Genomic DNA, 27,653 nt, shown 5'->3' with positions numbered 1-27,653 from the left:
ACCCATCATTTGGACAATTAACCAACTACACGTCCAATAAAGGTTTAATATCTAGAATATATAAAGAAGTAAAATAAACAAACAAGCAAAAAACCAGAACATTAAGAAAAGAACCCAATTAAAAAGGAGGTACAGAACTATATAGAAATTTTTTAAAAGATGAAGCTCAAATGGCTAAAGTACTTTTTAAAGTGCTTTAGCTATCAAGAAAATTAAAACCACCCTAAGATTTCATCTTATCTTAATTAAAATGGCCAAGATAAATAAAACAAATGTCACAGTTCACACTGGTGAGGATGCAGGGAAGGAGGAACGCCTATTCTCGTTGCTGCTGGGAGTGAAAACCTGTACAGTCACTATGGAAAACAGTGTGGAGATTCCTCGGGAAGCTGTGAATTGAACCTCTTCAAGATTCAGCTGTACCACTTTTGAGCATATACCTGAAAGACTCTGCATCGGACTGCAGAGCCACCTGCTCATCTATGCTTACTGCTGCTTGATTTGTAATCACCAGAAGTTGGAAACAGTCCACGTGAATGGATAATGAAAACATGGTATATTTACACAGTGGAATATTATTGAGCTATTAAGAAAAACAAAAATTGTAGGTAAATGGATGGAGGTATAAAAAAGCAAAGCAAAACAACAACAAAACTATGTTGAGTAAGGTAACCCAAATCCCAAGACAAATATCATATGTTCTTTCTTATATGTGAATGTTAGCTTTTAAGCTTTCAAAATATATGCTACCATCTGAATAACTAGGGAAATTAAGTACCTAGTAAGGGACTGGGATTGGTGCGGGGAAGATCTTTGAAGGAAAGGGAGATAAAAATAAAGCTATGAGAGTTAAAGGGACAACTAAAATAGGATTAAATAGGGAAAAGATAGGAGACGAGGAGTGGAGAAGGAACAATGGAGAGCCAGAACTAGTAATAAAGGCCATTTGAAAAAAACCCAAGGAAACCTGCTACTGTAAAAGCTTCCTAAATATAAAAATATATGAAAGGAATGTTAATGGAGTCACTAAATAGTAAGACAGTGCCCCAAGAAGACATGCTGCTAAGTCAACCTTTGGTTCCAGGGTAGGTACATGCCAGCACTCACATACTCGCATCTTGTTGAATCCTTAACCAATGGGATCCCATCAACCTGCCAAACATTACAGACTATTGCCAAGGCTCTCCACATCTTATTTCTAAGGTACTATTTCTGAAAAGAATACTTATGTCATAAAGTACATAAAAGTCAAACTGGTACCTAATTAGAAGCTTCACTCCTACTAATTAGCATTCATGGTTCTGGAAGATATTCTGCATAATGCAAGAGAAAGTAACCCAGCTACAAACCCTGCAACCTGCTTGTAAGACATTCTGATACAATAGTGGCACAAATGTTATGGGAACAATTAACCACTTTTTAAATTTGGATTCAAGGACTTCTTCATGAGGTGATCCCTGTACCTGAAACTGATAAAGTGGCCGAGAACCAGAGACTAGGTCTTGGATCTAGAGGAAAACCTGCTTCCTCTGCTAAAGGAACATAGGAATGAAGTGACTCCTAATGACATACTGCTGTGCCCATAGGCCAGTGCCTCACTCAGTCCTCCTCAGAGTGGCATCTTGCAGATAGGAATGAACACAGATCCATTACTGGACATTGTGCAGACTGAACACTTGGTCCTAAGTGGGATGTCTTCATCAAACTTCAAGATTTGCACAGGTTCAAGTTAGATGGGGCCACAGCACTGAGAAGAGGGAGTGGACATGAGGTCCAATCCTTAACCAAGAAGCTATTTGTAATTGATACCCACTAACAATGAAAAAAATCAAGTTTTGTCTAATAAAGTGTCACTGAGTTTATCAACCATGGTCCAGGGCAGTCTCCATCCCCAAGAATAGTTGGACAAACAAACAAACAAACCCCTCTATGTCATGTGGGAGGGGAGCTTTTTATTTCATTTCGCCTTGTTTTGACATTTTTTGCCTTGTTGGTCTTTTGCCTGGTTGTTCTGACTTTAGTTTCTATGGTTTAGTTTTCTTTTGAAAAAGAAGCAACATAAAGTTGCTTGGATAGAGAGATGGAAAATTTCTGGGGGGGCATCAGAGGAATGGAAAGCATGATCAAAATATACTGCATGAAAAAAAGAATAAAATTTTCTATATTATAGTATTCAAAATATTTTAGAGATAGTTACAGTATATTATTATTATAGAGATACATTAATAGTGTCTAATATTTTGGTTTTACTTCTTATTCCACCTTGGAGAATATCTGATTTTTTTTTCAGGGTAGGGGAACAGATCATCTAGTTTCTCACTGTTCAAATACAACTTTAGAACCCTGGAATAAGTTGCGGAAGCTCCCTTCCATCGCCTTTCCCCGCCCCCCCCACCTCTCATTTTAATCATAAAGGGTTTTTAATGCCTAACACTTTATTGCATTTATTATAATAATTATGAGCTTAAAAAATCTGTATAGTTGTTACAAGTCAAAGGATTTTTGCATATGTATGGTAAAACCCTCCTGGTTATGGTGTATAATTCTCTTTATAAGTGACTGCATTTTGTCTGCTGCACCCTTTCTCCCCTCCTTTCCCCTCCCTCTCTCTGCCAGCCTCTCTTGTGTCTCTGTCTCTGGGGAATGCTGGCATCATAAGCATGTGTCACACACTGCTTAGTTTGTTGATGTTGAGGATTCTCTTCATAATGTGTTCATGAGGTGCTTGTCTCTACTTTTCTTGTATATTGGCCTTCAAGTGAATTGGGTAGTGTTCCCTGTAGTTTTCTTTTTTGAACAAGTCTTTGAAAAGCTTGAAAAGTTCACACACACACACACACACACTGAGCAGGAGGTGATTATAATAGTACAAACCTTTAACCCTAGCACTGGGTAGCAGAGTCAGTTGGTTCTCTTTTAGGCCAATCTGGTTTACTTAATGAATTCCAGGACAGTCAGTGCTTGTCTCAAAACAAGCAAAAACTTATATAGGGGGAAGGGGTTTCACGAGAAAAGCTATTTGACTCTGGGCTTTGTAGTTTTTTTTTTTTTTTTTTTCTGACAAGTTCTTTTTATTACAGATTTACTTTGACCATTCGTCTTTCTTGTTTGTTTTTCAAATTTTCTGTTTAAGATGTGTCAGCCTAAGTGGTTGGTGACACTTAATGTTCCTCTAAGAGCCCTGTTATTTTCATGAGATTGATAGTGATTTTTATTTATGAGGGGGGTAATTGAGTCTTTTTGTCTTGGTTAGTTTAGCTGAAGCTTTATCACTTTGTTGACTTCTTGGAACATATGTTTTTTCCCCCGATCTCAAAGCTCACTCTCCCTGTCTACCTGTGCTTCTTTCCACAGATTCACCAACCTGTGGTTTTGCCTTATTTTGAGTAACACTGTATCTTTCCCTCAGGTGCCTTTGCAACAGTGGTTTCCTTTTAAAAACAAGCCCTTCAGTTAAACTTCAGCTTTCTTACAGATGGTCAGTTTCTTTGAGATTGGAGTTCATTCTAGCTAGAATTGGTAGTGCTACCTGATGTAACAGCTGAGTGCTTGGAGGCAGGAACAATAGGCTCACATTTTCTTAACCTTGCCTCTTCCAGCTTGGTAGCTCTAATTTATGAACTGTGCATGAAGGTCAGGAAACACCTGGGCCATGTCATTTTCATCATGTCACAATTACTGCGGAGTTCAGTGAGTTGGGCACTGGGTGCCTTTTAGCCACACTCAACTGGAGCTCAGCCTCAGCAACAGGCAGTAGAATGAGAAGCACTGTGCCCTGCCCCTCTGGATGATAGCTAGCTGGGAGGATGGAGGGGAGGAAGCCCTCCCTGTTCATGGCTGTACTGTTCTGTAACTCTCCTTTGTCATGGAGGTGGAAAGGAAGAAAAGGAGTTAGTCTTAGATCTATAGACTCCATTGTTACATACTTTAGATTTCAGAGAGAATATTAGTTTTTGCTGTTATTGGTTTTTAGGACTGTGACCAGAGATTTTTGAATAGTGTATTGGGAGGTAGAATTATAATTTATCAGTTTTGCTGGAAGGGGTTCATGGAATTCCTTGTCACACTGACCTGCTCTACAAGTGAATCTTGGAACCTTTTTTTTTTTTTTTTCCAGACAGGGTTTCCCTGGCTGTTCTGGAACTCACTCTGTAGACCAGGCTGGCCTCAAACTCAGAAATTCGCCTGTCTCTGCCTCCCAAGTGCTAAGATTAAAGGCGTGTGCCATATATTTTAACTATCTTTTTGATATTTAGAGGATAATTCTCAAGAGGTTTGTTTTCTTTCCTACCTGTGGGTAGCATGTCTACAACTCCAACAATAGGGAGTCTGTGACAGGGAAATTGTGAATTTGAGGATAACTGCAACATTATAGCTGGTACAGGCAGTCTGAGCTATGTAGTAGACATAAATTCTGAAGCTTACCACATTTTCATATAAGTTTTTATATAGTACATGACCATATTTGATTTTTTTTTCTTAATGAAAAAATTTCTCATGTGTTTTTGTTCAGACATACTCAGAAAAGCATTTTCTAATCATGTAGATGGCCTGCCTGTGTTTTTGGCACAGATAGAAGCTGAGTTTAGGGTATAATGGTGTTGGTTTTGTTCTGTTAGGGGCAGCAGTGAACCAGGAAAGAAGAAGCAGCATGTTTGCCACATTGAAGGGTGTGGGAAAGTATATGGCAAGACCTCTCACCTCCGAGCACATCTCCGATGGCACACTGGAGAAAGGCCGTTCATATGCAACTGGATGTTTTGTGGCAAAAGATTCACAAGGAGCGATGAGCTTCAGAGACACAGAAGGACCCACACAGGTTAGTTGGTTTCTCTTGGGGAGAGAGATACTACTTCGTTTTCGAGTGCTTAGTGAAAGTTGCACTGTTGAAGGTCAAGATGTCTTGCTTTCTTTCTGACATACATTTATTTTACTTACTAAATTTTATCACCAGATTTATATGACCTGGAATTTTTTTTCCTTTTGCTCTTTAGGATGTTAAATCCATACCATGTTTTTCTAAAGTGTGTGTAGTATATGTATATATTTTTTCTAAAGAGTATATATTTATTATATATAATATATATATGAGAAGAGAATTAAATTATGATTGTATAGGTTTTTCCAGTGCAAGGGCATCTTGTCAGTTGGGAGCCAAAGAATACCACAAAGTCATACCACAAAACAAATATCACATAAGAGATTTACTGGGAAGAACAGAATAGCAGCTGCCTCTTAAACAGCAGAGGGCTGGGTGAAGGGGAGGGGTTTTATAGGGTTTGGAGCATGTGCAGTGAGCTGGTGGAAAAGTACAGCATGGCTGGTTGACTTTTTTTTGGGGGGGGGGGCTATATCACCAAGTCATGAGTAGAGATTTTCAAGCCTTAGGAGCTTCAGGTCAAGTCAGGGCAGGGAGTATTTCCCTACCCTTATCTTAATCCCTATAATGGTATTAGTGACTCTGTTTTGCCTTTTCAAACCCAGGGAATGTCAAGAATAATATAACAAATATCCACTTAACACTCAAATTATATTTTTGTTACTTTTAGTAAATCAACTCATTAAGGAAGTTAGGGCCAAAGTCAAAAGCCACCATCAGTTTATGATTTGGCTTCTAGTATATTTCTAAACCAGTGCATATTATCTGTGGGTATACATAGAAGTAGTGTTTTGTACAGGCCATAAGTATTGTATGATATCATCCACATACTTTTACTCAAGTCCACTATGCATGTGTGTTTATATTTTTAGAGATGTGCAGTATTCTGTCATGTGATTATCACACTGATCATTTTGCATACTGTTAGTTATTGGAGGGTTATTTGCTGTCACCAACTTTGCTTCTCTGAAGTACTGGACATGTTTAAGGGGCAAGAGTATTAATCACAGAGAATGTGTGTTTGGTAGTAGAGTCTCTAAAGTGGCTCCTTAACATTTCTGCCTCACTAGTGCTGATCAGAAGTTCTGTTCATGTGCTCTCACTGCTGTAGTACCAGGCTTCAGAAGTTTGTGTTTATCTAAAACTGTTTCTCTTTTTAAAGTTGGCATTTTGTGATGATCCCTGAAATTAAGCATCTTCTTATGTATGTTGTTTATTTTACTTCTTAGTCGTGGTACTTCTCATTTTTCTTCAGGAGTGTTTCTCAGTCATATAATTAAAAAAAATATTAAAGTCTAAGATATATTGAAGTTATTTGAAACTTTTTTAAACAGCTTTGAGTTTTTTGTTTTTGCCTCCAGTTCGGTCCTTTAGATTATGCAAAAGGGTGATTTTGTTCTTCTTCCTCTTCTTCTTTTTCCTTGTCTCGAATAATGAATTGAGGCTACAAATTGTTTCATATGAAAAGCCAGTTTTTGACTAGTTTATTCTTCTGACTAATTTATAATTACATTTATCTCAAACTGTCCTCTATGGTTGTACCTTAATTTCTGGGTCCCCTGTCATGAAGCTCTGTTCCATTTGACAATTCATGCACCAGTGCCATCCAGTTTTAGTTACTATAAAGCACATTCAGGCACTCATCTGCTTAGAGTGTGCCTGGTTCTTACTGAGTGAATTTTGAGTTTTAGGTAACTTATACAAGCTGTGGTGTATGTTGAAGACACAGGAGTCCTAGAACTGGCCTTTCTTATGAGCTGGTGTTTCTTGGAGTTGGTGTGCTTACAAACTTGAGTTGCAAATAGTCATGCCAGTGCTTGTTAAATTTGTTGAAAACAGCATCAAACAAAAATACTTTTTGAAATAAGTATTGATTAAGTTGAACATGTTTAGAAGCCTTGATCATTCATGACAAGAAGCATTCAGTCCAATATTTCACCACCACTCTCAATAAAACACATGGATGGACTGTGAGTATGTAAGGGAGTTATTGTTAATCCCTTTCAAAAGTAGTAAGCATCCGTTTGCTTTACTTAAAATGTAAAGTTTGCAATGGTCCATGCACAGAGTATACAAAACTTGAATACTACAAAAGGCTGGTAAAGAAGGTTCTCCCTCACCTCCTCCTCTGGTCTCAGGAGAAAGTCCCTGGGCTATGTTTTAACTTTTTTTTTCCTCTGAAGACTGTCACAGACACTGTGGGTAACATCTTTTTAGGTATACATCCTCAAATATTTTGCCTGAGAATTTGACAGTCAAAATAATTTCATGAATAATGCCTGCCTAGTGGCTCATTCCTTTATATCAGTGTTCATGTGGCAAGGCAAATAGATCTGTGTGAGTTATGCCAGCCTGATTTACTAGCAGGTTCCAGATCAACCTGGCACACAGAGTGAGACCCTATATCAAAAGACAAACAAATAAAAACTTTATGAATAAACCTTAATTCTGCACAAAATGACTCCCTTTTTGATCAATCCCCTTATTGATAATCTCTATATTCTAGTTTTTAGAGGCAATGCAGTCATTATTTTGTCAGTGATTCTCTCCTTTGTTTGTTTGTTTTGATGCTATAGTTTTGAGCCCCTTCTCCTTTTCTCCTTCACTATAATCAGTAGAAGGCAGTCAGGTATGATCCTGCTGCCATCTTAGACAATAAGGAATGACATTTACCTTTCCTACTAATTAGAAAATATTGCAGGAATAGAACCAAATGTTTATTGCACATAATAAGGATCTAGATGTACATATATCATACATTCTCACATCTATGACTATTTTACTGTGGACATGTTACTCATTTATAAGAATATTTCATTGACCTGTGGCATTGTGCCAAGGAATAGTCAATCCAGGGATGATTGCTGGTAAGTAATGTCACAGGGAGGTTTCATTTTCATCCACATCTATTATTTCTCACCAGTTAAGAAAAACCTAGAGATGCTTCTAAAATGTTCTTTACAGTAGACTTCAGAGTTTCACAATGTATATGACTTAGTCTTTTATCCTAGATACAATTTCATATAAAGCGGTATATAATTATAAGCTTAAGTGGAAATGAAAGTTGGTAATGAAATGCCAGTGGTTTTCATGTACAAAAGGAAAAGTATTAATTGACAAAATAGATAAAATGAGAAACTCTATAGATACATTAAATTTCCCCCCAGAATTATTATATAGCTGCTTCAGTTTGTAAAATAGCCAAAGCTATTTCCTGTTGGTTGACTAGCACCCAGAGTGAATCAGTGACTCTTCAACCTCTTGGTACTAGGGGTTACATTCAGAGCTGGGTAGTGTGCTTGTTTTCTTATCTAAATGATGGGAAGAAACAGTAGCAGACAATTGAAGAGTGAGCTCAAACTTAAGTAAGTATACAGTGCAGGTAAGTCTCACATTGTTCTCCCTGCTCTGTGTCCCAGAGTTGACCCTGTGTGTAATGCTTAGCAGGTGCAGAAATGAAAGTTGGTAACAAACAATAATAGATAGAAACTCCATGTATGTACCAGAGAAGTCAGAAAGGGGCCAGTGGTCTCCCACCAACATGCCATGGCACTGGTGGCAACATACACACCAAAACAGTTTTAGACAGGCAGATCTCTAGCCAGAGCTTCCAGAAAGTGGGGGCTATGTTTGCCATGCAATGTGGGTGTAATCACCAATATTTTTCTCTCATGTTGTTTAAACTGTGGCCCCAGATAGATACTACAAGAGGCCACAGAAACTAGGCTTTCTGGTTGATGGAATCAGAAAAAGATACACTTGTGAGTTAGAAAACATGGAGGAAACATTGAAACAAAGATAAAAGGTGATCACTAATTCTTTGCATAGCACAAAAGAAATGCTGGCTCATTCCTAGGCTTTGCATGCATAGGATCAACATAGAATGATACAAAACCTTATAAACCATTACCTAATTCCTACATGTGGGGCTAAGAAGCACATATTCTCTCTACCATGTGCACATGCATGCTGTGTGTGTGTGTGTGTGTGTGTGTGTGTGTAGACTGGATGAATGCACATAAGTTATAGCTGTATATATCCATGCAAACACATTCAGAAAACAAAGGAACGAACCAATCTCCTGAGACAGCCTCTCTTGCTGAACCACCAGCTCACCATTTAGGCTAGTGACTAGGATGGTTAGAGAACAGACAAGTTCCCAGGATACATTTGTCTCTACTCAACAAGGTTGGAGTTACAGCTTGCACAGTTAGAGCCAGTTTTCTGTTTTGTTTTTTGTTTTTAAATTCAAACTCGGATCCTGCTCTTGCTCACTGAGACATCTCCCAAGTCCTTGAACAATGCCTTTAAAAAGGAATTAATATTGAAACTTGGGGAGGGGGGAAGAATGAGGCTTTGAGTCTGAATGGACTTAAATGGAGTAATTATCTACTAACACTAAAACATTTTCTAGAACATTTTAAAGGACTCTGAATCTCTGCAGCATAACATCTAAACTGTCCAGAGTACAATAAGATGCTAAGATAACCCAAATTTAAGAATTTATCAGACTTTAAAGCAGCCATTAAAACCATGATCCGTAGACTGACTAGAGCCAAACATGGTTGAGATGACTAGAAAAGCAGACATTTATAATTAGAGAAACTAAAACGATAGACTATAACACAATAGAAAAGTACAGTATTCAAAGTTAGAAATGACTAAATATTTAGTAGCCTGATGAAGACTATAGCAGTTGAAAATGAGCAGTATAAATTATGAATTCTCATAGACAAAAGGAAAAGATTGAGACAGCAGAAAGTAAGTTGGATCTCAGGACTGCATGGGACAGAAATAAAGAACATAAAGTTTGTGTCATTGGAAGGAAGAGGAAAAAGTTGAGACAGAAAAACACTGAACATAAAATATCCCAGGTTTCCTATTAGATATTAAGTAGAGATCCAAAAGTTCAATACATCCTATATGGGTGCTAAAGGAAAGGCTTGCCCAGACATGTCTCATGATTAGTCTGCTGCAAACCAGAGATGATGAGAATCTTGAAGGACTCTGAAAGAAAATGATACATTTATGTGTAGAGGAAATGAAAGCTTGAATAATAGCAGATTCCCCCTAAAAATTATGGGGGATGACGAGTGAGGCTATGATCTGCATACTCAGGAATCTGAGAAGGAAGAATGAGTAAGAAAGCAGCCTGGGCTACCTCATAAATTTCAGAACAGCCTGAGCTACATGTTAAGCGTCATTGTTAAAAAGTGTGTTTTGTGTGGATGGTATACATACCTGTGTATGTGCAGATGCACATCCCTTTATATGTGTGTATAGTCAGAAGAGGACATCAAATATTGCCTTTATCACTCCGTGCCTTATTTCTTTGAGGCGAGGTCTCTCTCTGAACCTGAAGCTCACAGGGCTACACTGACTGCCAGCAATCCAAAGTGACCCTTCTGTCTCCATCTCCCTGTAGTGTTAGAGGTACAGGTGTGTGTAACAACCATGGATGTTGGGTCTGAAGATCCAGATTCAGATACTCGTGGCTACAGCCCACTGAGCCATCTCTATCTTTATAGACTTCTTTTAGGCAAAGTAAAACTAAGAATTTTTACTATCCAATTTGCACCAGAAGAAATACTTCATAGTATTATACTTTCATATCCAAAAGTTCTTCATAGTAAAACAATAAATATTACTTTAAAAAAAAAACTTGAAGGAAAGGAAGAACAAATAATAGCAAAAAATTGAATTAGGGCTTGATATAGTGGTGAACACTTTTAATTCCAGCATTAGGGAGGCAGATTCAGGCATATTTCCGTTAGTTCAAGGCTCATCCAGTGTACATAGTGAGATTCAGGCCAGCTAGAGCCAGAGAGACAGACAGACAGACAGAATATGAGAATGAATGTAATGTATATAGTATGTGTATATACATGCATATTCTGTATATAGAGAGGAAGGGAGAAAACAAAAGAATGAAAAATAGAGGGAGAAATTATAGCCCAGACTGGCCTTGAATTCAGTGTGTAGCTCATGCTGCTCTTTAGCTTGTATAAAGTTATCAACCCATTATTTCTGAGTTACCCATGGACCAAGAGAAAGTCTCAAGGAAATTAGAAAATAGCTTTTACTGAATGAAAAGTTTTATCATACAATATATTGTAGGCAAATTAAAAAAAAAAAACAGTAAGAGTAAATTTATCTTTTTCAGTCAGTAATCTAATATTTTTACCTTAAGAAACAAGAAAATGAAGAGATCCAAAATGAGAAATTAAGGAATAATAAATAAGGATCCAAAATGAGAAATTAAGGAATAATAAGGGGAAATAAATAGAACAATTCAGAAAGTCATTCAAACTCAGGCTGTGGCGGTGGGCTTGGTTTTTGTGCTGTCAGGGGTGGAACTCAAGGTTGCACACATGCTAGGTAAGTGTTCTACCCTGAGCTGATAGTACCCAGACCACTCAATCCAAAATCTGATTTGCTGGAAAGGTAAAACATCTAAATTCCCCAGTCACACTTACCAAGAAACTATATGCATACCACTAAAGACTATGTAGACCTTAAATGCATGATCCAAATGATGTTCAGAAAGGCACCAGAACCAATATGTGCTCAAGGAGAGGCAGATAGGACTTGGGATGGAGCCTAGTGAAAGAGCTTTGATGTAGCACACTGACGCCCTGAGTGTAGCTTCTCGGAAATACCACCAAAAATACACAACATGAAAAGTCCTGTTCATTAAAGAAATTGAATCTTGTTAAAAACTTCCAAGAAAGAACACCTTGGGCCTGGATCTAAGAAGTTTATTCTAGGCTTGAAAGCCTGAACATTTGAAAGTCATTCAGGCAATGTAATTTACCAAATTAATAATGAAAGAAGAAAATGACAGTAGCTTAAATAATACAGTAAGTATTTGGCAAGATTCTCTGTTCATTTTTATAAAAGTTCATAAAACAGAACTGGAAAAGAAAACACAAGTTTAGCAGCTTAAAAGAGCACAGTTATCCTTTAGCTCCTTTAGGTCAGAAGCCCTCCTGGGTTATGGTGTGCTTAGAGCTGCCCTCCTTAAAGCTCTGGGAAACAACCTACTTCTAAGCCCATTGCAGTCAGCGAGTTTCGCCTCGGTGTTATATTGGGTTCTTACTTCCCTGGCAAGTGTTTGGTCTTCCAAGGTGTCTGCTTTGTTTGTTTGTTTGCTTGGTTGGTTGGTTGTTTTTTTTGTTTTTTTTTTTCCTCTCCCATGTGTTCTAGGACACTCTCTCAAAACTTTGGTTGGTCCCTATCACACTTCTAATCTCTCCAACTCTAGATACAGATATGTCTCTTTGACAGTTGAGAATAATTCATCTGTATCAAATTCCATAACCTACTTAGTTACGGGTATGAAACCCCATTACCCTCTGACATATGTGTAACTTCCAGGAATTGGGACATGCAGTCCTTACAGGGCCATGTTGTCTGTGACATTAGCCAGTATCAACTGATTTGTTAATTAGATTCTTTATTCAGAAAAGGTAATCATGAATTTTGGCAGCCCAGGCTTTATGGAAGAGTTAAAATAATTTTAACAATAAAATTGTATGATCTGTAGTTAATATAATCATTCTTTACATCCTTGAAGTAAAGTTCACAATATTACCCAATATAGCAGAAAACACTTTGGTCATTGAGCTAAAAGGACTCTTTTTTTTTTTTTTTTGAAAGTCTACTTCAGTAACCAAATGGATGAGTAGACAGGCTGGGAAAATCCACACTGAACATGTCACCACTGTTTCCTGTGTGCCATTTGTCACAAAGTGGCTATAGGCTAGAATATCTGGATTACTTACTGGGGTGATAGATCTGAATGGTGGCCATTAATTTGAGAGTAAAATTTAAAGTCAGATATTGTCTTGCACAGAGAGTCTACAGAAACGTGTTCGGAAGTGAATGAGCTCATGAATGTTGTGATTAATAAGTATTTGCTAGACTGTCACTGTGTAGATTTATCTCTAGCTATGTATGTATAGAAGACTCCCATGTCTCAAGTCATCACCCCCGGTCTATAAATCAGACATGGTGGCTATGAAATAATGGTGGCCTGTGGTGTAACATAAAAAGCCCATGCTGTATGTTCTGTGATTTCCAGGCAAACTAATGAGTTTATGAGCCTTAGGTTAGTCAGTTATAAACTAAACATATAAAACAAGGTTTTCAGGGTTTCTCTAGCTTAAAGGTTGTACACTTGAAAGCTTTTTCTTTTATGATTAAAAAAGAAGGTAAATTACTTCAAGACTGTTTCTCAGATGTGTTTAATTTCCATACTCACTTAGAATCAGCATTCATAATATTCAGACTCCTTTATTGCTGTTTGTATTTTTAATGCCTCTCAGAATTATGTCCAATGCATTTGTATAGACTGTAAAAGAAAAATTTAGTATTGTAAATCCATTCAATGTAAAAGGGGGGAATATCTGATGTAGAAAATTTTGAAATTATAGATTTTCTCTTGGTTAAAAAAATTTTACTGAATGAATCTGCATATTATCTGAGTTTCACCAGAAAACCCCCATTTCACTGACATGACAGTTGTAGAAAGAAGGACTAAAGCTCATAGTGTTAGCATTTGTACACAGGATAGAACAGTCAACCAGGGCTTATGTGTTCTATCCCATTACTCCAGAAGAAAAGATTTTTTTTTCTTTTTACTTAATGACCAAACCCGTTCAGTCAGTCAACAGGTTCTCAAGGGCAGGAGTGGGGATTTAAAAGAAAAAAGGCAATTAGACAACATTGTAGTTCTGGGGCTGAGGCAGGCTTATTTTTTTTTTCCCCAATCCACTTTTATACATTTTAATTACATGCAGGTATTTAAGGCAGGCAGTACAATGAGGAACAAGCAAGGCAGTAAGCAAAGTCCTGTGATTACTCCCATGACAGTTGTTTCCTAGGGCTTGCCAGAATGACCAAGTCCACTTCCTTGTCCAAGCCCAAAATCAGATTCTTGCCTGAAGCCTACTTCTTTTGTTCCACCCTAAGATTAAGATTCCTACCTGAACTTACTTCCCTGTTCTAGCCTAAAATTAGATTCCTGCCTGAGCTTGCTTTCTTGTCATGGCCTAATGTCTGATTCCTGCCTGAATCCTATTTCCTTGTCCTTGGCCAATATCAGGTTCCTGCCAAGTGCCCCCCTCTCCACATCTCCTCCTTTTTTATTTCATAAACAAGACTGTGCCTATCTTCGGAGTTCTGATAAGAATGCCTTCCTTATACACGTTGTGGAATTAGCATTATCAATGTTTTAGGTTGGTAATGCTCTGTGCAGAACTTACCTGTTCTTGGCTGTCAGCCTGTTAAAATTAATAACTCTGTTTTGGGGTTCATCTTTAGTTTCAAGCCATGTTCTTTGGCCTCCAACATGTTGATGTTGTTAAAGGCAAGCTTTTAACACGATGGACAGGAATGAAAGTATTCCCAGGACAAGAAGGGCTAGCATGATCAAGCCATATATGCCATCCTTGAAGCTCGACCAAGATGGGAATACTGACCTCAGGCCATGAATAATTTTATCAGCAATATCTGCAGCATCAAAGCTCAGCAGAGCAGCATTCTTTAAATTTATAAACTCAGTATGCAAAGTTAAAACATCCAGAGAGGTATTGGAATTATGCCAAATACCCTGCAAGTATCTTTGAACTTTTCCCCAACTATAGTGACTGTAATTATAAACTTAGAAGTAACACAAAGCCATTGGTATTTGGCATGGCACTCAAGGTAGCTCCTTGCTTTTAGACTCTGAATCTGCTCTCCAGTAATTGAATAGTATCATAAAGAACATCAATCTGTTGTTCTAGATGACTATCTAAATCCTCTTGAATACTCAGAACATTAGTAACATTTTTTGCTAAATGCTTAACAAAAGTAGCTGTCTTAACTTCTTGTGTCAAAGCAATTGCAGAAGCAGTGGTGCCAGCTATTAATGTAATTAAAGCTGCTATACTGGCAATAATCCAGCCCACTACCCTCTTGCTTCTACTTAAAGCCTGACTCACTTCTTCCAGTACCTGCAAGCTTTTCTCAGAATACCAAGGTCCTGTAATACTCACAGACAATAAAACAAAAACTGATTGATAGACCACCATAATAGACAGACATGTCAGATTTCAACACGTTAATATAACTGGAAAGAGTACAATCAGTACAACTTACATTAAATGCTGTAGAAGATACAAAAATAACTTTTAACATGACCAATTAATAAACGATTAGGAGCCTTAATTAACACATGCACTAACACTTGTTTGAAATCCAGATCCTGTCCCAATTTTATCTATTGCTAACATATCTTCATAAAGAACTTCTGCTAACTTCCAAATATATCTCTGAAAATGTCAAGAACCAGCCTTCCAAATGAAGACTCTTATTTCCAATATTGGATTGATTTCTAGACCAGTCAGAAAAACTGGTCACATTAAAGGAAATAGAAAAGTCATTATAATTTCTCTGATTATTATTTTTTTTTTTTTGAGACAGGGTTTCTCTGTATAGTCCTGGCTGTCCTGGAACTCACTTTGTAGACCAGGCTGGCTTCAAACTCAGAAATTCACCTGCCTCTGCCTCCCAAGTGCTGGGATTAAAGGCATGTGCCACCACCGCCCGGCTTTGATTTAATTTTTTGAAGGCAGTGTCCACTCCATATTCTCCATGGTCTTTTTCCCACAAGGTCTAAAAGCTTGAAGTGAGGCAGCTTGTTCAGTCTGGGACATAGACAAGCAAAGGTGGGTCAGGACCATATGTTCAAAACAGCTTTTCAGTCACCATTGTCAGGACACTGAGCAAGCTCACAGATCAGCATCATTTTGTCCCAGCATCAGCATGTCTCACCAATCACTCTGGCAGCTAGCACACTCCTCTAGTATCCTGGGAAAAAAAAATCATAAACATGCCCTCTTCCCCATATTAAATATCTGATCAGGATCATGCCATGTGCAACTATGTGGATCCTTCCATTTCACCTAGGCCATAAATATGCCTGGTTGTAGGGTGCCATAGGCACTCAGAGAGTTCCTTGGCATCCAAATTTTAAAAATTATAAAAAAAGAATATGATTTAAATAAATTTGTGGTATATGGGAATATAACTCCCCCTTTTTTATTTTATGAAGATATTATTTTAAAGTTCCACAATATCCATTTCTCAATACCTTGTCCTTGAGGATTATAAGGAATCCCAGTAATATGGGTAATATTAAATTGTCAACAGAAAGCCTCAAATACATGCCTGCAATAACCAGTTCCATTATCTGTTTTAATCTGATTTGGATCACCCAGTATAGAAACACAACGTAGGCAATCACTAATTATGTTTTTAGTTGCTTCTCCTGTTAAAGCAGTTGCAACTAGAAAGTCTAAAAAGGTGTCAACAGTCACATGTACATATTTTAATTTTCCAAAATCAGAAATATGAGTAACATCCATTTGCCATAATTGATTATATATAAGCCCTCAAGAGTTAACACCTTTATATGATACAGGTAGAAATTGAGGACATTCAGGACAAGTCTTTACAATTTGACATACACATTTTATAGAAATACCAAGTTGTTGTATCAAGCTATTACTATTTTGATGATGTAAAGATTGAGATTGTTTGGCTAATTATTCCTGTGTAAGGCCTATAACCTTCCTGGTATACAACTCTGCTGTGGCATTGCCAGGCAATCCAGTATGAGCTTTTAAATGTCCTATAAAATAGAGAACTGTACATTCTCTTAAATTGAGTTGTATTTGCATAAATAATTGCAAAATTTGAGAATTAGCAGTATCTAAAAAAGGAATAGTTTCAAGTAGTTGTAAACCATGAGCTATATATTGGCTGTATCAGTATACACATTGAAAGCTTGATTTTTCAGCATTTCAAAAACAGTGGCTACAGCACCTAATTCAATTATTTGTGCTGATGGGGGGAAACTCAAAGGGAATGAACATGTGATCAAATTACATATGCTGCCTTTCCTTTATATGAGCCATCTGTAAATATAGTAAGTGCATTTTCTATGTGCCGCATGTGTAAATTTACAGGAAATACAAAAGCATGCATAGAGGCAAATTGTAACAACTTGTCTTTTAGATAATGTTTATCAATTTTCCCTGAAAAGTTTTCATATGCAATAAGTCAAATATCAGTATTTTGCAATAACCAGTTTAACTGCTGTTTGGAATAAGGAAAAATATTTCATCAGGTTCTTTCCCAAATTTTTTTTCCGTGATTCTACCTACAGTTCTGTATTAACATAGCAACAGCTTCATATTAAGGCGTTAAAACTTTCTTTGGAGACAAAGAAAAATGGATCCACATTAATGGTCCCTTTTGCAAAGAATGCTGTGGGCCTGTGAGTTGTAGGAATGGTGCAAGCAGCCAACAATTGATCATAATCTATATAATGTATCTGTTGTTGGCTAATAGCTTCCTCCACTTTCTGCAAAGCTACTCGTGCTTCATCAGTTAATTGTCAAGGGGAATTAGGATTTGCATCCCCCTTGAGGATATCAAATAGAGGTTTAATTTCTCCTGTAGTAAGCTTAAGATGAGTTCTCAGCCAATTAATATCTCCTAGCAACTTTTGAAAATCATTTAGAGTAAGTAAATTACCTTTTCTTATTTGAATTTTCTGTGCTACAATTTGTTTAGGGTGTAACTGATGTCCCAAATATTGAAAGGGTATTGTCTCTGAATTTTTTCTGGAGCAACAACTAGTCCCCAAGATTTTAAACCTTGTGTAAGAGCAATGGCCTGTAGTAAAACTACCCTCAGAAGGATCAGCTAATAAAATACCATCCATATAATGAATAATATACACAGAAGGATACAAGGCCCTAACCTCTTGTATTGAAGCAGCAACAAATTTTTGACATAAAGTAGGGCTATTAGCCATTCCTTAAGGCAGAACTTTACAATAATATGTCTTCATGGGTTCTTTAAAATTACAAATAGGGACACTAAATGCAAACCTTTAACAGCCATCAGGATGCAATGGAACAGTATAAAAACATAATAATTCTATATGCATTTCCTGAAATGGCAGCTGGAGTAGGCAAGCTAGGCTTTCTATGCCCCCACAAGTTCCATAGCCTCATAAACTCTTCACAAACCCTGTAACAATCTCCACCTGCCAGATTTTTTTTTTTTTTAATTACAAATGTGTGTGAGTTAGAATCCTGCCTGAGCCTATGATCAAACTACCAACTGCAGCCAATGAAACACTGGCAGTTTCACCACTGTCTTCAAGTTTCCCATGCAATACCAGAGCACAACCACAAGTTTGGAAAGCAAAACTCAGCCTCTAAACAATCTAGGCTCTCCAAAAACTCCAAGTGAATCATCCGGATACTACAAAGTTTGACTGTCAATTCCTGCACACGAACGCATGATGGTGCAGCCTCTAATACCTCACCAAAGAGACACTGCCTTAAATTCTATCTTTTATAAGTCTTGTTTCTAGGATAAGAATTACATAAAATATCACCCAATTTAGATGTATCTTTAGAGACTTGTTTCCCTATGTTGGCTCATGCCACAAGTTGTAGTTCTAAATTACTCCAACCAAGAGTTACCAGTTTTAAGCCATTTTTTTGTTACCAATGTTACAAATTTTTAATCATACCCAGTAATTTATAAGCAGTAATCTATAGCCATGACATGCAGAACATATTTATACTTTTAAAACCAGTCAGAAATAAAAATGAAGTGAGTCATATATTTACTTATAATTTTTCTAGCTGCAATTTCAAGAGAAGAACACCTTATTACCTGTTGGACCCAAATCACAGTCAAGAGATTTTTGTAGGAAAACCAGCCATTAGTTCCCTTATCATAGAACTTGAGAAGCTGCTGGCCCCTTGAGATCAGCTCTTGCAAACATTCAGCCCCTGGCAGGTCTTCTCCAGCTGTGCTAGACTCCTAACTACAGGTGTAGGGCTCCAGAGGCCAATTGAGACTTCTTTTTACTTATTTTTTCCTTTTTAATTTTTCTTTTCTTTTCTTTTCTTTTCTTTTCTTTTCTTTTCTTTTTCTTTTTCTTTTTGAAATGAGTTGAAACTAAATCAAAGGGTGAAAACCAGCAGATAAAGTTTTAGCTTTTTTCTTTTGAACATGAAACACGGAACACCATTCAAACAACGAAACAAACGAAAACACAGACATAACATAAAAGTCAGTTTTGATGGACATGGACAGATTGGTGCTCCAGGGACACATAATAGACAGAGAGGGAAGAGAATTAGATATCCTAAAAGGACCCACATATCTTACCTAAGAGACCCAGAACTAAGCATTCCTCCAGTAGGAGCCAGAAAAGGGGCAGGACATCTCCCAACCTCCTCCTGTCCCTAGGAGAGCTCTGAAAAAACTTACATGCATTTTCCTTCTCTTTAGCCGAAGCATCCCTGGATAGTCGGGGAGGACTGCTTTTCTCAAATCCAATCTCTCCCATGTCTAGGGTGTAAACTGTCTCTAGTCAGGGTCTAAACACTAAAGCATCTATGAGAATTACCTTTGCTTCTCTAGACTTTAGCATAACTGTAAACACATACACAAAACACATTTTACCATTACTTGTTCTCCTGTAAGGTTTATTCACCACTGGCCCAAATCTTATTTACTTTCCTTTGCACACACTTCCAATTCCCTCGGTGTCTTTCGCTGTACCCCACTTACTGGAACCCTGACTTTGAGGTGCCATCTGACCAAGCCAGCTCAATCAGTCAACAGGTTCTTCAGTGCAGGAGTGAGGATTAAAAAGGAAAAAAAAAAGACAATATTGTAACATGACTCCAGCCAGTTCTGAGGCTGAAGCAGTTTATTTTTTTCCCCAATCCACTTTTATACCATTTTAATTACATGCAAGTATTTAAGGCAGGCAGTACAATGAGTCTTAGCTTAAAAAAGTTTCTACAATATGTCATGCCTCTCAAGTTTAAAGGTGAGACCCAGCTATCAACTTTAAGTGGAGTCCACATGGCCTTACCCACTGCCCTTTGTTAGTTGGTATAGACTGTCAAGAGTTCTTTTGTTAGAAATCCTTTTATTGTATGAATGGGGAAACTGAGGCTCAGGGTTGTTACTTGACTTGTTCCAGTCTCCAACTCTCCCACTCCCAACCCCCACCCCCTTAGTTCATGGCAGAAATGAATAAGGTCTTTTATTCTCAGCCACGTGGTTTTTCTTCTACATTGTTTGCTTAATAGTTTTTTGCTGTTTGTTTTTGGTTTGTTTGTTTGTTTAACAGAAAGCTAGAGATAATTCAGTGGTAGAGGACTTGCCTACCATGAACAAGGCTCAGGATTTACCCCTTACCATCATAGAAATAAGAAGACAATATTATATACCTATTTAAACTAGGGATATCTGTATATATCATATTAATGCAGAATATATTTGGAAGATAAATTACTAAAAATTAAAATTTTATTTAATTAGAATGTATATAATTTTATTTACTTCTTATGTTCACAGGTGAAAAGAGATTTGAATGTCCAGAGTGTTCTAAAAGGTTTATGCGGAGTGATCACCTATCCAAGCATGTCAAAACTCACCAGAATAAGAAAGGAGGTGGGACAGCTCTTGCCATTGTTACCTCCGGAGAACTGGACTCATCTGTTACAGAGGTGCTTGGCTCTCCACGGATTGTCACGGTTGCTGCCATTTCCCAAGATTCGAATCCAGCAACTCCCAATGTTTCAACAAACATGGAAGAATTCTGAAATGTTATTTATAACAAAGACCTCTAGTGCTGCACTTAAGTTTACACACCTTTGAAAATCTGGAAATGGGCTGGTCAAGTGGACTACAGAGTAGGAAATCACGTTTGTATCCTTGGCATCTTTAAGTATTCCAGGGATTTTGGTTCAACACAGAAAGTGTTGGATTTTTTAAAAAATTGAAAAAGAAAACCAATATACTGGAAACAGAAAAGTATTTCTTCCATGGTATAAGTTGCTGTCGTTTTTTGGAAATACATCACATAACCTTTAAACAGAATCTTCCCTCCTTTAACATCCTGTGTTGTTGACATGTCTAAAGAGACAGACCACACTAATTTGTAGGCTGGGCCTTAATTGGACTTTCTCTGTTTGGAAGAACTTTGTTAAAATTTTAGTCAGTAATAATATACATACATTTCTTCTACTGTCTAGCACAGAAAACAGATTGTTACCTGACAATAGGGATAATACTGTTTCTTTAGCTTGGTTTTTGGAAAAAAAATCTATTCAAAATAGTTTTGGCCGTCTTTTCTAAATATCAAAAATTCTTCAAAAGTTGAATTAGGATATGTTGTTCCAAAATGGTAATCTGAGCCGTGTCTCAGATCTTTATTACACTACATTATAGTAGTGTGTGTGCAGACAATCAGTGAAACCCAATTATTTTCTCCATTTTGGAGACACAAGAGGACCTTAGAGCTAAATCTTAGGTTAAATTTTAGATTGAAACCTTAGGAAAATGCTGGGGGAAAATTTGTTAGGACAGAATTGATGATAGCCTCAGAAAGGCAAGACGAAGCAGTTTAACAATATTTTAAAGTCAGGGTTGACTGTGTGCCTAACCCTGTGTTCAATAGCAAAATTTCATTTTAAGTGTTCATATTGGAAATACTTGCATAGATTATAGATCTATGTAATTTCATATTCTGTAAATATGAGTTATGTTGACAATATGCAGGATTCTTTATGCTTTGGTAGCCAAAGAAAGAATTATCATAATTTTCAAGGCCAGCAGGAAATTATTTTTAATTACATTATAATCCTTTTTTCCTTTACTAAAAATTGGCAAATCCTACTTTATTTCTAGTACTGTGTTTGGCTAATTAGTAACATATATCACAGTGATATCTTTATGTTATACCAACAACAGAATTTTCCCTAAAGGTCTAGACAGCTTAACAAATGTATAATAGATATGATATTATGAAGCAAAATTATTTTTGGAAAACCAGAATACTTTTCAGTCAAATACTGACTGAAAATATATTTCATTGTTTGTGCAAGGGTCTTAGAGAGCAGTGTCTTATTAGGAAAGATGGCCAAAAGTTTCATATGGAAAGCAATTGGATTATTCTAATAGATTAAACATTAGTAAGACACTTCATGTTTTTAGAACGTATTTACACAGAATCATAACTATTGAAACAGACCATTTGGAAACTAAAGTTTTTACCTACTTCCTTTTTTAACCATCATTAGTTTGAATATAATAGGTATATGTTTTCTTGTGCATTCTTCATTATTTCAGGAAAAGTACTACTCATGAGAATTCTCTTCCCAAATCGTGATGTTTCATGTATTTTTGATGAAGGAGAAATACTGTAATGATCACTGTTTACACTATGTACACTTTAGGCCAGCCCTTTGTAGCGTTATATAAAACTGAAGGCCTTTTGTGCTTTCGGTTTGTATAAAAAAGCTTTGAGATTAAAGGAAAAAAATTTTTACACTGTGGTTATAAATTTCAAGTTTCTTAAAGCTTTTGTAGACTTGTAACAAAGTCTTTAAATTTTAGTTGGATTTTGTAAATTGTTTTGTATATTTTATTTAATGTACTCTTAACAGCTGATGGATCTGGCTTTAAAACATCAGAATCAGTTTGTTGTTTTGTCTGGTACGGAAGAGCATTTGGTAATGTTAATTTTAATTTTATTATCTAGGAGCTGAAACATCAAATATATTTTATCTATCATGCTACACAATCAGTGCTATAAATTTTTTTATGCAAAGAGACTTTCTTAATGTTTTAATCATGTTTTCTCCCAGTGATACTTTTTGTTGTTTGCACCAAGTTTGAGCGCTCTGCATCACTTGTCCCACAATCCAGTTTTATGCAACCCATGTACGCTCATCAGAAGTGCAAGTTGTCCTCATCAACAATGAGGTCTATTATACATGTATCAGACTGAATCTGGATAACCTTATAGCGTATAAAATATCCTGTCAGCAAGCACATTTCACCACTGAAATCAGACCTATTTTGGCAGTCTGTTCTGCATACCATTCTGAGTCCACCTTCCTTTCTGTCTGACAGCAGTTGTAGGTTTCACTGTCCTGTGTTTGATTCGGTGGGATGTAGCTGTGGTAGGGCACAGATACTCAGTACAGTCTTGTGAAGGGCATTTCACTGCTCACTCCCCTTGCCACCATTACGAAGCTTTTCTTTGTAAAATTATCAGTGCAAAGCTCTGTATTTACCATGGTAGAACTCCAGTGTTAGAATAGTTTTCTCTTACAGTATACTTCCTTTGGTTAGGTTTGTGTGTGTGTTGCTGATTACATTAGAAGTTGATGTTAAAAAGTCATTATTTATCACACTCATGAGAGCAGTAATACAAGTGTGTAATCTAGGAGAAAAACTTAATTTGTCAAACTTAGATAAGCATGATGTTTAGGTCCTATTTTTCAATTTTATAACTGTTTTATTGCAACAATATTTGTACTTAAGTCTCCATTTTAATGCCTTGTGGTGTTTTTTTATGCATGTCACTAAGTTGTCATCCCACATAAATTGATGTGCAGCATAGGGTATTAAATCTACATAATGATTTTAAAACAGATATAGTTGATGGTAAAATGTAAATGTTTTGCAAAAATTCCTTATAAAAAGTTTCGTAGTAACATTTCACTTGTAAATTTTTTGTAAAAAAGAAAATGGAAAAAAAAATATGAATCCAGAAAAAAAAAACCTGTTTTCCCATATTCTAGAATTTAGACAATTATTCTGCCAGCAAAGCCTCTGGGGCTGTAATTGACATTTTTACAGTGCTGATTTGTATAAAATTTGTTTTTTGTGGATTTGGAAATAAAATCATGTACAAGTTGTTGCCTGCAGTAACAATTGCAAGTAACCTATTAAAGTCCCCTTGGGTTGAACATGCCTCATTTAATTATGTATACTATAGAGCAGCAATAAAGTGTTTAAACTACCAACCTTCTCATCACGGTGAACACTGAAAATTTAAATACCTCTCACTAGAACATGTTTTGGCAACTCTTCTTAATCCCGGTTTTAAGATCTGATCAACAAACCTCTGAAAATACCGCCAAAGAACACCAGTTTAAATTGCATGTTAATTTGTGACCATTGCTATAGGCATTTGTGGAAATTAAATTTTGATTTAGAGACACTATTTAAATAATTTTAATCAATAAATGTTAGGAAATAGATGGTCTAAAAATGAAAAACAAAATTAAAATAATATTTAAGTTCAGAGCAATAATATTTAAGTTCACTTAGAAACAGTGTAGGCCACATAGTTGTGGAAAAGTCTGTAAGGAAGAATTGTCCTTCTGGGAGAGACTTGCATGTCTCACAAAAACCTTACTGCTAACGAGAATCCATTACAGTATGACTTGAATGGACATACTTCTAAGAGTGCAGAGACGGCAGAGCTGTAGGGGAGACCTGCCGGATGTTAGGCACAGAGGGAAGTGAGCTGCCCACAAGCTTCCAACTAATATTTAAACGTGGAGTAGGTAGGGTGGTATACTGTCTGGGCACATAGCTTGTATAGCACAGACTAAGGGCATGGTTACATCACTATACATACATAACAGTGATCAAAACAAGAGGCAGTAACATTTTTGCTCCTCTACCAAGTAACAACTTTGTCTAAAGCTTTCATGTCAAAAGTAAAGGTACCCATCATGACCAGGATTGCTTAACTATGCCTGATTCTTATTCCCCTGAGTTCTTATTCTTAAGCCCAAAGCTCATGTTGCTACCCCAAAGATAAACTTGGAGCAGGGAGTGGGAGGTGGCGACCTTACCTCTTTAACTATTCCTTTTACCAGTGAGCACCAATTACATTTCTCCTTTTTAATCCTTCTTAAAAACACGTATGTGTTTCAATTTCCTGAAAGATTAACATATGTACTTATCAGGATGACACTGCATGAAAAGATAATGAAATTTAAAACCTGAAACTTTCACTTTAAGTCCAGTAATGGTCTGGTTTCTAAGCTAGGGATTCAACCACATGAAAAAGACTGAAAAGTAAAGTAGGATCAGTCACAATCAGACTGCTGACATGAAACCATTTAGTGTGGAGCTAACGCAGTGGTTAGAGCCACTGTTGTAATAGCTGTAGTTGACAGTGTCTTGTTAAAGATGACCTTGAAGTCAGAAAACTCACATAAGATACAGCTTTTCTATATTTAAAGTTTAGGTGTAAGTTATAGGGGTACTGAGACTTCAGATGCCAGTAAGAAATGTGGAATTCTTTGATTCCTCTGATTGTTGTCTGTGCTGTGATGTGCATAATATGTAATTGTGTTGCAGGATTTTAAAGGCATTTTCTAAGATTTGCTGGTTGGCATAGCCTCGGGTTTTGCTTCTCTTAGTTGCAGGTTGCAGTGAAATTATTTATTTTCAGATACCTGAGCAAGATCTCAGGTGGAAGGAAGCAAGGAAAGAAGGGGGAAAGGAAAGAGCACAAAGGACTGTTGGTAATGCAGAATTATCTTTCCATGGTGATAGCACTTGGAAAAATGGAGCCGGTGTTCAGTTGCCTCCTGATTTAGTTGTTGCTGAACTATTAAATCTTACTGCATTGTGTCCTTATTTGCACAGTTGTGGTTGACATTGTAGTAAGTACACCCAGCACCTGGTAAGCAGGAGCATTCACAGTAGCTAACCCAGAAAGGGTTACTTTATTCATGAAACTGTGTCAGCTTAAGCTGGATGGCTTATAGACACAATAGGCATAAGCCCAAAGTCACAGTTCAGTGTCCCTTGACAACACATGTTCCCTTCACATAGTAGGAGGATGAGATGGCTTTCTGAGAGCCTTTTTTCTTGGAATACTAATACCATTTCAAGAGGATACCATTTTTATGATCTTACCACTTCTTAGAGGCCCCACCTCCTCTGCTGTGTTGGTAATTGGATTTCAACATGGGGATCTGGAGAGACAAACCATCAGACCCAGCAGGAGGCATTGAATAGTTCCCAAAGAGCTTAATGGAAATGCATGGAAGGCTCATCACATTGCAAAGCTGGCTCTCTACGAGAATTTCCCATCTCAAGCATGTTTTGGTCAAGCTCAGCTAGTTTGAGGTATGGTACCTCAGAATTACACAATAACACCCTCTCCCTCTGGAGTAGCAGGACTCACTGGGAACAAGACTGAAGATACTAAAGCACATCGAGATTGTGCCTCCTGGGAAGAGCTAAAGCAGGGCAAGTAAGGATGCCCAGGTTTCAAGACAGCTGAGAAAGCTCATCCGGTTGCAGTGATCAGACACCAGCAAGGGATGGGAGACACGAAGAGATAAACCTGCACAGGTGCCTCAAGCAACAGTTCATCTTTGCATCCTACCTTTCTAGGTAGTTGGCTTGATTTAAAATGTGTTATTTATTGTCCTGCTATGAAATGCAGTCTAATAAATATTTTATTTATAGTATTTTTGTGATGTGGAAGCTATAATAAAGTTATATTTTCTGCTGATAAAATTGTTTCTAGCTTGTATAATTTTATGCCGGAATTAAAGGTATGAGTAATTCGTGGTACTATGTAAATGGCATCATGATTTCTAATTATTTGATCACCTCACAAGTTCAAAAACCACTACTGAGGAAAATACCATAAAAGTAAACAAGCTAACAAAAGAAAAAAAATAACAATTCAATAACCAGGTTACACCTTTAGAGTAATCATATTATATCTTCACAGTAGCTTTTGCTTTGTGTATGTTTGGTGGAGTGTTATATCTCTAGTGATGCTTTGTAAGAATGAAGTTTATGCGTTACTGTATTCTTTCTAATTTCATGGACAGGAAAATATTGTTGAAACATCAAACTGATTTTGATGGTCATATATTAGTTTATCTAAAGAACCTGAGGTGGTGGTTGTGTTCGTTGTTCATGTTGTTTATTTGTCCTTGTTTTTCATAATGTAGATGGCAGTTGGTATTAAAAGGCTATGTAAATTGGTCCACAACTTCTGTAAGTAACTGGAAGTACTTTCCTTTTACATCCCACGTGTGAACAAAACGTATTTAAGAAAAAGTGAAAAAAACAAGCAAACCTACCAGATTTCTTGGAGTTAATCATTTTGCAGACTTGGGCATTTTTTTTTCTGTATTTTTAGGAAAAGAATTATCTTGCTGATAAAAGTAAATTTTAAATATTAATTAAACTTATTTGAATCTATGATCTTGGCAGTTCTTGAAAGCATTAACATTATGAGGTAAGAATCCTTTCCCCTTGAAAATAAATACAAATAAATACTTCTGCTTATATACTTTATTCTAATGGAATTTTGATTAGATTTGTTAGTTAAATGTTTATGTCTTTTAGGAAAAATAGAAAATGCCTTTATTCCAGCATTCAGAATAATCCCAAAGTATGATTTTCAGGAAACTCCAAACAACTCTACTCTGGTAATTTTTCTCTTTTAAGCTGGAGAATTGCCACAGACTGAAACTGAAATCCATGCAGCTTGTTTTAGAGGTCTGTGCTGTGCCTTTTAATTTTTCTTACCCAGTAGGTGAAGTGATGATTGCTTCTTTCTTAAGAGGCAGCAACAATTCAGCTTCTACATATCCAGATTAAATTTTTTTTACCTTATTCCAAGTTTAGTCTATTCCCCTTAAAAGATTATATATATATATATATATATATATATATATATATATATATATATATTAAAGTTCACTATATTTATGTTTTGAATATTTGGGGTACTTCTGAATTAATTTTAGAACTTAATCTTCAAGGAGATTGTGTCAAGAGTGGAAATCTTACAAGTGACCATTCCAGGGACACCCTTGTGAAAGGCTCCAGAGAGCTCAGT

At 36.7% G+C, this 27,653-nt stretch overlaps 1 protein-coding gene across 1 annotated transcript in view; it reads left to right on the top strand.

The window, feature by feature from the left end:
• Positions 1-27,076, top strand: part of Sp4 (Sp4 transcription factor) — a 70,207-nt gene extending 43,131 nt beyond the window's left edge. Inside the window, exons 5-6 of the mRNA XM_021178994.2 lie at positions 4,620-4,819; positions 20,327-27,076. Coding sequence (XP_021034653.1) covers positions 4,620-4,819; positions 20,327-20,574 — 448 coding nt within the window. The 3' untranslated portion in view covers positions 20,575-27,076. The remainder of the gene's footprint in view (positions 1-4,619; positions 4,820-20,326) is intronic.
• Positions 27,077-27,653: the final 577 nt, after the last annotated feature.

Source organism: Mus caroli, unplaced genomic scaffold, assembly GCF_978045245.1.
Source record: "Mus caroli unplaced genomic scaffold, Mus_caroli_1 scaffold_14, whole genome shotgun sequence".
NCBI classification, from domain to species: domain Eukaryota; kingdom Metazoa; phylum Chordata; class Mammalia; order Rodentia; family Muridae; genus Mus; species Mus caroli.
This window is presented reverse-complemented; position numbering and strand designations above follow the sequence as displayed.